This window comes from Silurus meridionalis, chromosome 14 (genome assembly GCF_014805685.1).
Source record: "Silurus meridionalis isolate SWU-2019-XX chromosome 14, ASM1480568v1, whole genome shotgun sequence".
NCBI classification, from domain to species: Eukaryota; Metazoa; Chordata; class Actinopteri; order Siluriformes; family Siluridae; genus Silurus; species Silurus meridionalis.
The window spans coordinates 19,620,488-19,633,825 of NC_060897.1; the positions used below are offsets into that span (position 1 = coordinate 19,620,488).

Genomic DNA, 13,338 nt, shown 5'->3' on the forward strand with positions numbered 1-13,338 from the left:
AATCCAAACATCCCGATTGCCATTCTAATATGAGAAGAACGCGGCGCAGAAAAGTAAAGTCAATCCGAGCATGCGCACTCCGTCTGTAGAGGACGTTTTTGAAAAGGCAGGAAAGTTTTCCAGTGATGGTGCCGAGGCAAAAGGCACAACACAAAAAATTATGGAATTCATTGCCTTTTGAATTGAATTTTCATTTTGGTGCATCCCTAAAATATTATCGTTGGTGTGGCCCTCTGACACAATTCAGGTTTCTCATGTGGCCCCTTGTAAAAATTAATTGCCCACCCCTGCGGTATTTTCATCTCAAGCACATGCGCATTTGACGAAAATACCGTATTACACTCAAGCGGAGTGAACACGCACATAAAAAAACCCCACAAACTCCTTGTTTTCTACACTGAAACACGTGAAATCAAAGCATAGATCTGTTCTGACTGACACACGTGAAAGAATTGCTTCGAGTGGCAACAACGGAATACGAGGCAGATTTGAAGGGGATTGTTCAAGGCAAGGAATGCCAAAAGTCCCACTAAGTAACATGCATAGTAAAAGAAAAACGCTATAGTTAATTATTATATTTTTGTTTGTGGACTTGGTTAAACAGAGTTTGTGTGTGTGAGACAGTGCACACAATGTTCATTGTTGAAAATGACTGTCCTGTGGTCTTAGAACTGTAGGAGTCCATTTCTGTCATTATGTTGGTGTGTGACATTTACAATAAATCTGGCTGAGCAGAGGTGTGTGTGTGTGTGTGTGTGTAAGAGGAAAGGATGGGTGATGTTCATGTGTGCCCATGTGTATGATGTGGCTTTTTGCGGTAACACAGTCAAAAATGTGGCTCTCGGTCTCTGAAAGGTTGGCCACCCCTGGCCTATAAGTTCCTTATAATTGTTAGTAAGTTTATGCGGCAACTCTGTGAGATGGCATGAGGAAGAAACCTTGAAAGTCAAAAGGAAACCTATCATGTCCATTCATTATAGTTCCATCATTGATGACTAGTGCAGTGCTTAAATGCAAAATATCCCTATTTTCACTATTCATACTTAACTCTATTCAACAGCAAGAACTTTCAGACAAGTACGATGGTCAAATGAGTTATTTTAGTATTACAGGGATTTGAGCAGGGGATTAGCACTGGATTTCAGATATTCATTAGAGTCCAACTTGGACTTAAATGACCACCGACAACACAGTATTTGAGTGAGATGGTGTTTAATTAATGCTAGCTGTAGCACTTATATTTGGTCCCACATTGGTACACACAATATTTCAACCAAATTATGTATATGACAGCCCGTATACGTGAAACCAAGTGGAACCAAACAGCTGACGCATTAAAAGTATCCATTTTTGTCTGATTCGGATTCAGCAAGGTGTGAAAGCACCCTTGGGTATACACTTGTGTTTAGTTTGACACACACACATATAACATTCTTCAACTTTAACCTTCATAGACCACCTACAGGGTTAGGTAAGTAGTTACATGCATGCACACACACTGATGCACACGTGTGTGTTCTGCTGAGGTTGCATAACGGATAGGGTTCTGCGTGTACACAAACTGATTTATTAGCTTACTTGCTACTAACGATCACGAACGCATACGCACACACACACACACACACACACACACACACACACACCCACTACAAGTTACATTCTCTCTCCTGACTCTCATAATACCTTAATGGCATTTCCTCCTGACTCCCAGACAGAGCCTATCGCTCTGTATTGAAAAGAGTTCAGTAAACGCACTCCATGCTAAGAATGCTGAAAACCGAACTAAAACGCTTCCAGGAGGAAAACAATGAAATTTTGTGGAGGGGGGGTTATGGCTCCAGACTTCTACAAACACATAGCGAAGGTCTGTATCGTCTGAACTGCCAAAGGAGGGAAAAAAAAGACAAAATTTCCTTTCAACACAAGCAACCACGTTGTTACGCAATTATAATATAACCAATTACACAGCATTTGCATCAAAACATTTGGTTTTTACTAAGACCCAATCATACTAACAATGTTAGGACATAGAAACACAGCGTGTCCTGGAAAACATAGCTGGGTTTGCTGGGGCGCTCTTGAGTTAATGTTTGAGTGTTTTGTTTTCAACCATGAGAACTATGTAGAAGTATTAAACTTTCAAGCGTTAACATTATTAAGCTTAATGCCTCAGGACAACATTGTGACGTGATGCTAAAACATGTTCCTTTTCAGCTTGTTTATTCTGAAAAACAAGGTTTTCAGATTAAACAAGCATTAGTAAAGTAGAGCTTCTTTTTTGCTCAAAAATGATGTCTACCCCACTACCCCAAGTCATGGTGCCAACCGCTAATTTCATGTAGTTTTTTAGTTAGTTTATAAAGCACATATCAATGTTATGGTCAGATTTTTACATTGTTATACTTACTAAAACAATATACTAAAAATGTCATTTAATATAGAATTAAAAAATATATTGTAAGCACCAGATTTAAGACTTTTATCAGGACATGCTGCTACAACTGCTACTGTAGGAAGTGTGCATCGTTTCATTAATACAAAAATACATGTCAAAATGTCACTTTCTAACTAAGACGTGCTGCTAAAATTGTTAAATTCTTCATATTTTTACTGAAAGACAGAAAGACATGATAAGTGAGAAGACATAATGATAAAACTGAATTTTAATTCTAGAAACTTTGACAATTTGACCAAAACATATTTTAAAAATCGTATATTTTTTTTCTCTGAGATTAATCGCTAAAAAGTTGTGAATTTCAACATTAGAAGCGGTAATTGTAGCACTTTTACCTCAGCACCATGCTGAAAGTGTTCATTTCATGTAGATTTATGTATTTGGGAAGCCTTAGATTTAAAGCTTGCCCTAAAACATAGCTTCTATTAGTTCCTCTATGAAGTGTTCATTTTGCAGTGCTAAAATGATGAATTCCAACATTGGGAACATCATTACATCTAAATGTAATGCTAAAGCTCGATGCCTTGATTTTAGAACATTGCCAAAAGTGCTGATTGTTATGAAAAGTGCTTAACGTTTTACACTTGAATGCTGAAAGAACACTCAGTCTTTTACATGAATGTGATGCACAAGAAGCAAGCAGTTTTGCATAAAACCAATGCTAGTTTAGATTTGAACAACTATTACATGAAGCTGGGAGGGGTATTTGGTAGATTTTTTTAACTTAAAAGCAATAGTAGAAGTGTTAGCTTGGAGCATGTTTGCTTAGACATTGTGTTAGTAGTGGTCATAGGGTAAAGATTTAGTCAAAATCCATGCTAGCTTTAACTGTAACACTTTTACTCAGAAATGCTAGTAAATGTTTATTTTTAGTTTCTGTGTGTGTGTGTGTGTGTGTGTGTGTGTGTGTGTGTGTGTGTGTGTGTGTGTGTGTGTGTGTGTGTGTGTGTGTGTGTTAACTGTGGAAAGGCATAAGAGTGGAACAATAGTGAGAAACTAGCGGGAAAAAAAGTGCACACAAATGCAGCAAGTCTTTGTAGTTAAACAAACTCATAAGACACTTCTATCTTCTCCGGCCATCTGCTTTTTCTCTCTCTCTCTCTCTCTCTCTCTCTCTCTCTCTCTCTCTCAACCTCAGTCCCTTGCTCAGTGTCTTATTCGATGTCTCTTGTTGGAATGTAGGAGCTCCCTAAACGTCCTAAACCCTGAACCTACGACCGCTCAGAGAGAAAGAGATACAGAGGGAAAGGTTCACTTTCAGGTCCAATCCCTAAATCTGTCACCAAATGAGGGACGAGAAGAAGGATAACAACATTAAATCAGAGATAGAGAGTGGGAGAAAGAGGGAGAGACAGACAGAGAGAGAGAGAGAATGCAGTATTAGATGAGGCAGATGGTACAGAGACTCATGTATCTATATACTGTACGCAAAGGCAAGGGGTAAGTGTGTGTGTGTGTGTGTGTGTGTGTGTGTGAGAGAGAGAGAGAGAGAGAGAGAGAGAGAGAGAGAGAGAGAGAGAGAGAGAGAGAGAGAAATAATAGATGGGCTATAGATGGGCTTTGGTTCATTGGTTCAAAATGTTAAAGTGAGTGTATGTGTGTGTGTGTGTGTGGGGGGTTTAGTGAATGAAATGACACACACACACACACACACACACACACACACAATGATCACTCATGCATTATTGACTAAAGATGCCTGAACGAAGATGTTTTGGGGTGAAAAGAATTAAATAAAGATCCAGCTTTCTTCACTCACGATGACATCATCAAACGCGCGCCAGCTACACAGACCGAAACACAGCATTTTATAACATCATTATTTAGTCCAAACGACCTGTTTTTCTCTTTCCAGTTCTCTAACAACAGCGTACACAGAGACTTGGACCGTACATGCGTAAACAGCAGTCAACAGAGCAACGTTGATATGGTAAAGGAGTCTCCAGTGTCAGCATTTTCTTTTAGGCAATAGGCTTTTCACTATGGGAGACAGAAAAACGTAAACACGTATTGATAACCAGTAGTATATTAGTAGTATATGCGTGGTAAAAATAAAGGATAATGTTTGGGTTGCATCGCACCACACCACCCAGTCACTGACTATTTCCCTTGATGCACTTTATGTGGCAAGGACAACTTACTTTAGTACTTAGCTCTGTGTTCTGTTATGTAGCTCTATGTAGTGTGAAGTAGCTCTATGTTGTTTTATGTAGCACCAGGGTTTTGAAGAAACGTCGTATTTCACTGTGTACTGCGTCAGTTATATACGGTTAAAATGACAAAGCTTCTTGACTTCTTCTTATTGAACAGTATGCCTCAGTATGCTTTATTCCTGATGAAAGGAACATTTGCGTAAATAGTTCTAAAGGTTCGAATTCTCAAAGAACACTTCATATTTTTCATTACTCTGTTTTTTTCTGAGACTCGTGCATTTTTCATTTGTTTCTATGCAACAAACTAGGTCATGTAAACGCTATGAAGATTTCCTTTGACCAAACAAAACTATAAATGTACAGATGTTCCACTTTATTTTCATTAAAAAAGCCTCCGTTAGCATGAATAACAGATTTACACACTCTTGGCATCCGGACAGTCCGTTTCTCCAAACAGAAATAATACTTTGCAATGCCTCTTGTAAAACTTTCCAACTTAACTAGTTGAAGATCTCTTTTTGACCTTGTGATCCAGTTCATCTCAGAGCAGTTCAATAGGATTTGGGTGGGGTGGCTAGGCAGGCCGTTCCATTAGTGCTAACACTTCAACCCACTGTTTGCTCTCCAAAGCTTGGACGTTCGCTTCTGTTCATTGTCTTGTAGTATGGAGAAGTGTTGGTATTAACCAAGTATTGGTTCTAAGTCCAGACAAAATTGCCTGGTGTTGAAGTATGGAATGGCAGCAATGTTGGTTCCAAAAACAACCCCAAACCTTTGAACATCCACCTCCATGTTTAACTGTGGTGCTGTTCTCTGTCTTACATAAGTTCTTCTGTTAGAGACACTAATATCAAGTCTGTCCACCGAACTTTCTTCCATTCATTCACTGTCCAAATTCTTCTGTCTTCTCTGTCTATATTAGACTCTGTGTTTTTAACCTTTTCAGACAATGTATACTGTGACATGTTGATATTTGCAATAGTATTATGAGAACTTTGTGACAATTTTCTTTTAAATTCTTCAGTTATTTCTGCATTAATTTATTTCTGAGTTAATGTGCTAAGACAGTACAGGACACTGTGTAATTTACCCCACAAATTCTTTAAAAAGTTTAATACCAAAACATAATTTTTTCTCAAAGGAAATGTTGCAGAGCTTTACCAAGAAAGAGCAAAAGCAAAGGGAAGGGTTTTCTACATGCATATCATCAAGCCTGTAATAACCGAAAATCTTTGGTTCCAGCTGAAATTTTCTTCATCTCATATATAGAATCACATTTGGTTTTCATTTGAGGAATAGCTCAGCCTTAGCCACCCAAAAAGTGCGACTAAAGTTCCCCCCAACCACTCTCTCTTTGTCTCTCTGTCTTTCTCTCTTCTGTTGCACAGGATTTTCGCTCTATCCCGAGGGGACAATTTAGCAGGAGCACGAGAGAACGCATCACAGCATAGTAGTACAACATGGTTTCAGCTTCAAATGTTTTCCTTTTCAGTCACTCTCCTTTTCTCAAGAGAGAAAAAAAATTCTATTCAGCAAGACTTAAAGGGTCATCTGAATTTAACGGTCATTTATTGCCCTCTGAGCCAGAGCCGGTGGCACAATAGCGGGACCACCCGGCTTTCAATCTCTACCAAAAAACTCGGATCCAGCGTAATTACCCCTTGCTCGGTTGGAGACAGGTATCAAAATGAGACTGAAACACTCGCTGCTTGCTGCTTTCGCCATCTTTCATGCGGTCCCAACCAAACACCTACCCCCACTTACACCCTCTTTTCCCCCATTCTGAGCTCAAACAAAACTAAAAACAGAATGTATAGTTCCCTACCATCCTACTCCCCCAGTTTTGGACATGATGAATACAACTAATCAATTCTAAGGATAATCAGTAAAGTTGTCTGAGGTCTTGATTTGTGGAATTCACAGCAGCTGGTTTGGGCAGGAACTCGACAAAACACAGGATACACACACACTTCCCTCTCTAAGACAAAAACCCAGCAATTGCCTCCGTGAACCATTTCTTTTTTTTTTTTTTGGCCTGGAACAATAAGGACCGACTGCCAAAAACACAAAATCCCACTTACAACAACCATGACTTGCTCAAGTGCAAGGTTATTTACATCTAACACAACCCAGATCTCTCTCAAAAATACATAAAGCAGGGTTTTAATTAACAAATACACAAAACTGTGTGTGTGTGTGTGTGTGTGTGTGTGTGTGTGTGTGTGTGTGTGTGTGTGTGTGTGTGTGTGTGTGTGTGATTTAACTTGGAGTGTGGCTGCCAGTATTTCCATCAGAAAACTTGATCCCTCTAAACCAGGCCAATGACTTCAGCATATGTTACTGCACAGCCATGAGTTCTCATTTTCTTGGAGCCTTCCGAGCATAATATGCAAGAATCATCGGAATCACAAGCGCACGCTTCCAAAAAAACGTTTAACCCGATTAAGTTTTCCCAATAAAATAAGGCAAACAACACGAATGCGGCCGAGCAGGAAAACAAGCCGTTACTCACCTCGGCTCTCTGAGTTCGGGGTTGGTTGGTCTCTGTCTCAATGGCGTAGACATCTAGAAGATATAAATCGGCTCCTTGTTCCCTATCCAACTCCATTGCTGTCTGGATTGTTCCCGTGTGACGGCCAATGGTGAAAAGCCTTCCTACAGCTTTTCCGCCACTCCGGACGGCTACGATGAAATACTCCACTTTGGTGGCAGAGCCTCGAGGGCTGTAAGCATCTAGCGAGATGACATTGGTGCCAGGAGGTTGACCTTCCTTTAAAATGGTTATGTATTTGGGTTGAGAGAATACAGGCCCATCGGCGCCCTGAAGAATGATGGTCAACTCGGTCCGGGAGGTTTTACGCTCCGTACCATGGTCGGTGGCAGAGACAATGAGGCTATAAATGAGTTTTGAAGGGATGAGCTGGGACGCCAGTCGAATGTCACCGCTGTAGCGGTCCATGATGAAAGTGTCCGAATCACCTTTAACCAACTCGTACTCCACCTCTCCATTTGCACCCTCATCTGGATCGTAAGCTATGACTGTTGTCAGGATCGAGCCAATTACAATGTTGGGTTCAGCAACCAGGGCGTTTTGAGAGACGAAGTTGGGAACGTTGTCGTTTTGGTCCGTGATCCAGATCGTAACATTCTTCAGTGCAAAACGACGGAACTCAACTGGGACTGCCTGATCTGTTGCTTTGACGGTCAATTCAAACATATTCGAGAACTCTCGGTCAATCTCACTGCTCGTCAGGATGACTCCAGAGGTTGGATCGATACGGAAATGGCTTCCTCTTGGCGTCTGCTGCACTACTGAGTACTCCAGCTGCCCATTAATATCTGCATCTGTATCGTGGGCTGTGATTGCCATAATAGAGGTGGACAGAGGAAGGTTTTCAGGGATGGACTTAAAAATATCACCGGGAGTAAAAACAGGCGGGTTGTCATTGAAATCTCGCACATGAATAACAAGAGGGATAGAGGAGGATCTTTGAGGCCTTCCATTGTCTTTTGCAGTGATGTTCAGTTTGTAGAGAGACTGAGTTTCGTAGTCCAGCTTTCGGACGAGGAAGATGCTGCCAGTGCTGGGACTAATACTAAAAGTGCCATGATTGTTGTTAGCTGTGATGCTGTACGTTATATCGGCATTGGATCCAGAATCTGAGTCGGTCGCTGTGATGGATGCCACTAGCTCTCCGATCCGCATATTCTCTAGAACGTCTACTGTAATGGTGGACTTTGGAAAAAATGGAGAGTTGTCATTCTCGTCCAAAACGCGAATGCTCAGCAAGCAAGAAGAGGACATCGGGACTGCTCCAGAGTCTTCGGCTATGATTTTAAGCGAGTACGAGGATGTAGTTTCGTAGTCCAAGTTCCCCACAAGTGTGACTTGACCAGAGCTGTTGTCAATGCTGAATTGGTTTTCCTCGTTGCCTTCCAAGATACGATAGCGCACCAGTCCATTTTTGTTTTCATCCACATCTGAAGCAGACACTCTCAGTAGCTGTGTCAAGTTTTGTGCCGACTCTGAAATGGATGCCTGGTAGATGTCCTTGGTGAACTTGGGTAGATTGTCATTGATATCCTGTATGTAGACCTGCACTTTGGCTTGGTCTCTGAGAGGCTTGGGAAGTCCCTGATCCGCCGAAATGACCGCAAAGGTGAAAACAGCCGTACCTCTCTGCCTCATCAGAGATTCCCTGTCCAACTGGAGTGTGCTTGTCAGTTCGCCAGTGATGGCATTAAGTTCAAAGTTTGACTGTGGTGTTTCAAAAGAGTACCTCACCTCGCTGTTAGGACCAAAGTCTTTATCCTCTGCAAAAACTCGTCCGACCAGTGAACCTCGGGGTTGCTCTTCCTTGAAGTGGAACACGTAATTTGTGCTATTAAAAAGTGGCCGGTTGTCATTGACATCATCCAGAATAACAGTCACGTTAACACCAGCACTTAGCGTCTCCACCGCTCTGTCCCTTGCCACCAGTAGCAGATTGTACCTGTCCTGTACTTCTCTGTCAAGCTCTGACTTAATGTACAACTGTCCATCAGGGAAAATCCCAAAAACGTCATTAGTGTTCCCACCCGTAATGTCATACACTATTTCGCCGTTTACTCCAGAGTCTTTATCTGTAGCCTCCACCTTGAAAAAACGACTGTTCACTGGCTCCGACTCTAAAATGATAACTTCGTATGAGAGCTGGTCAAATACAGGAGCATTGTCATTGACGTCATACACACTGACAGTCAAGAGGAGGGTGGAGGTGCGCCGTGGAACACCACAATCCGAGGCCAAAACCTCCACCTGGTATGAGCTAGTAGAAACCTCAAGAGGTCCAATAAGCGTGATAAGTCCATGTTTCTCGTGAATATGAAAAAGTCCTTTGGGGTTTTGCTGGAGGCTGTACTCTATCATACCATTAGGACCTTCATCAGGATCAAAAGCCTTTGCCTGGAAGATGTGATGACCCGTCTTCCAGTTCTCCACCGCGCTTACGTGCTCCACGGGATGGAGAAAATGAGGAGCGTTGTCATTTAGATCCTTTACTGTAATGTTGACTATTGCTTCTCCGGTTACCTCTCCACCTCTGGCAATCACCTTCAGCTGATAAAACACCTGCTCCTCCCTGTCAATTAGTCCAGTGGCAGTTATCTGTCCTGTTCCACTATTAATTGAAAAAAGTCCTTTCTGGTCTCCTGATGCTATCAAATAACTAATATTAGTGTTTAAGTCAACTGTAGTTGCCAACACTGTTCCTATTACTGTGCCATGGATCATGTTTTCAAAAACAACAAAGCTATATTCCTTCTGGCTGAAAGACGGTGGGTTATCCTGAGTATCAATCACGTTAACAGTTACAATGCCTTTCATATTGGAGTGTAGGTCTCCTCCGTCCGTTGCGGAAACCTTTAGCTGGTAAGTCGTTTTCTCTTCCCTGTCCAGAAGCACTAGGGTCGAAATTTTGCCTGTGTTGCTGTTGATGTGAAACTTGAACGTGTCCCCGGAAGTGATGGTGTATCTCACGGTGCCGTTTCTACCCAGGTCGGGATCGGAGGCTGACACGGTCGTGACATACGATCCCTGAGGCTCGTTTTCTTTAATGTTAGCGAAATACTGCACGGGGTAAAAGACAGGCTTGTTATCATTTATATCTTTTAACGTGATATTGACTTTGGCAGTAGAATGCAACGAGGGAGAACCTCCATCGGTAGCTTTGACATACAGCAGGTAGGAATCCTGTTCTTCTCTATCTAGTTCGGAAGCAGTGCTTAACTTCCCTGTCGCTGCATCTAACCGGAACAACTCATGCACGTTAGCTGGCGATTCTGAGTCAAACGTGAACTGTACCGTGCCATTGGCGCCAAGATCTGTATCTACAGCGGACAGTCGAAGGAGTTCACTACCGGCTGGTGAATGCTCAACCAGTGATACATAATAGATGTCATGTGTGAACGTCGGGACTTGATCGTTTACGTCTGTAATGTTTACAATCAGTGTGGTGTATGATATCTTAGGCTGCAGCCCTTGGTCTTTGGCACTTATGTTCAGTGTGATTTCAGATGCAGTTTCCCTGTCGAGTACAGCCGCACTAGTGATCAAGCCGCTGTTCTCACTAATGACAAACCAGCCCAAACTGTTTCCTGACACAAGCGAGTAACGCAGGTTCGCATTCTGCCCAGAATCACCATCGGTGGCTGACACCCCTTTAATGTAGCTGCCTTTGGGAACATCCTCACTAATATCGACCCTATACACCGCTTCCTGGAATATGGGTGGATGATCATTGATGTCATTCACGAAGATGACTAGGCTAGCGAAAGAGGACCGAGCCACGGGTTTTCCATTATCGGACACAGATACTGTAAGGTTGTAGGAGGATATCCGCTCTCGATCTAGCACACTGGCCACTTTGATTAAGCTCAGGTTAGGGACAGGTGAAGTATGCACTTCAAAATGGCCCTGCTCATTTCCTCCAAGTATAGAAACAGATATATTACCATTAGCTGTTGGAGAATCTGAGTCGGAAACGGTCAATAATGCTACTACTGTTCCAATTTGTGCATTTTCATCGACTGAGGCGAACTTTGAAGTGGTGGGGAAGTACCTAAACTTAACTACGGGGTCATTATCATTCACGTCAAGAAGTTTAATTGTTGCTTCTGTCCTTCCTGACAGTGATGGCACGCCATTATCTTTAGCATGTATGGTGAAGGAATATTCTTTTTTACTCTCATAATCTAAAGCCTCCTTAATAACTATAGTACCTGCTTTCGGATCGATTTGGAAAGGAGTTCCTTCGTCTAAAAAGTACCTGATGTCTGCATTAGCACCTTCATCCTGATCGGTGGCTGCAACCTTCAAAACACTAGACCCTACAGCTGCATCTTCCAACACACTTGTCTGATACTGATCCAAGTCAAACATGGGTGGGTTGTCATTGACATCCTGAATCGTGACATTTACTTGGAGATAGCCATATTTTTTAGGTTCCCCTTTGTCTTGGACCTCAACAAGAAGTTGGTAGAAGGACGTGAGCTCCCTGTCCAAGCCGCCGGTGGTCACTAAATGCAAAAAAGCACCCTCTCCACTGGGGTTCACAGTAACATCCAGGCGAAAAGTTCCCTTCTCGTTGCCGCTAATGATCCGGTAAGTATTGTGGTCCACTCCGTTGACACCATTGTCCGCGTCCGTTGCAGTATCCAGGATGACCTGCCTGCCCCTGACCGCGTCCTCTCTGAACGAGACGGCGATGGTTGCGTCTGGGAACGCAGGTGCGTTGTCATTCACATCCAGAACTACAATTCGGACCTCAGTAGGATATGTGGGCTGGCTGGACAGCACCACAACGTTGATTATGTCACTCGGCAGGGTCTCTCGATCGATCACAGAGGACGTACGTATGACGCCGTTCGTCCCATTGATGGTGAACAGTTTGTGGCTCTCGCCAAAACGGTAGGTGAATCCCGGTTTCGGTTCCACAGTGCCCACATAAGTGCCAACCGGCTGCTCCTCCCGAACGTGGAACTCGTGTCGAATTTGACTGGACGAGGAACGTTGCCATAAAGTCCAAAAGATCAACAGAAGCAGCTGAAATGCAGACAGACTCCTACCTGAAGGCTCCATGCTGAAAGTGCCAGTCCAGCTCTCTCAAACAGAGATGCATCCACTCCAAATACAAAGAACGCAGAGAAGAACGAAAACCGTTCAAAAACAATCCGACGTTGGGCTCGGCGTGTATTTCTCATGCATCAATCATGCAAATGTTCTTTTTTTTCTGCTTCGAGTTTCTGTGCAGAGGGAAATACTGATATTCTTTTGGCTTCTTCAATGCATTAATATGCAACAGGCATCAGTGCAAAAAAAAGTCTGCAATGCAACAGGTGTGAATGCAAAAGAAAAACTTTAAATGTATAAAAAGATGACATTGAAAATGCCTTTAGTCGCAGCCAGAGCTAGTCCTGGAAAGCCCATAGAAGTTCTCCGTGCCTCTCCTCTGCTCATAATGCCAGGGATGGAAAAGTTTCCATTGTAAAGAAAAAGGGGAAAAAAGTTCCAGCTTTGTGGCAGAACAAAGGAAAAAATCCTCCAAATTGCAAAAAGTCCTTTAAAAATCAAAATCTCGGTCTGTAAGAAAAGTTTTTAAGAAAAGCAGAACGCGCTGGTTTGAGACTTCCAGGTCCAGTGCAATATGCGGCAGAATAACGGAGCCTAAACTTCACTCCTGTCTCGGAGAACAAAGCCCGAGCGCAGCGAAGCCCCGCCCACAAGCGATTTTATTGGACAACGGGGACTGATCCCGCCTCATTCGGGCTCTCTGATTAGTGGTGGAAAGCTCCATTCAAACTAATAAGCAGGTAACGAGCACCGTTATTCCTTATAATAAACATAAATAATTAGAAAATGCATGTTTATTTACAAAAATAAATAAATAAATTGTAATAGTGTCTAAAAAACATTTGCAAAAATATTTCAAAAATGTTTTTTTTCGTTTATTGCATAACAAAAATAATTTAATTAATGTAATATATATATTTTTATTTATACTTTAGTTACTGTTTATATCAAAATGATATTATAGTAACATATCTATGCTTCACTTTACATTTAGGCTGATATTCCGAAAGATTTCATTTAAGACCATGTATAAAAGTTGATTTGTTTTAATACTTATATGGAAATACTTTAATAAACTATTATAGGAGGGGGGGTGTTTATACCATACACACCATATATAC

At 42.1% G+C, this 13,338-nt stretch overlaps 1 protein-coding gene across 1 annotated transcript in view; it reads right to left on the reverse strand.

Moving 5' to 3' along the window:
* The window catches only part of LOC124396608 (protocadherin Fat 4), a 104,546-nt gene extending 91,745 nt beyond the window's left edge, over window positions 1-12,801 (reverse strand). The window contains exon 1 of the mRNA XM_046865757.1: window positions 7,121-12,801. Within this exon, the coding sequence (XP_046721713.1) occupies window positions 7,121-12,226 (5,106 nt within the window). The 5' untranslated portion in view covers window positions 12,227-12,801. The remainder of the gene's footprint in view (window positions 1-7,120) is intronic.
* Between the last annotated feature and the right edge of the window lie 537 nt (window positions 12,802-13,338).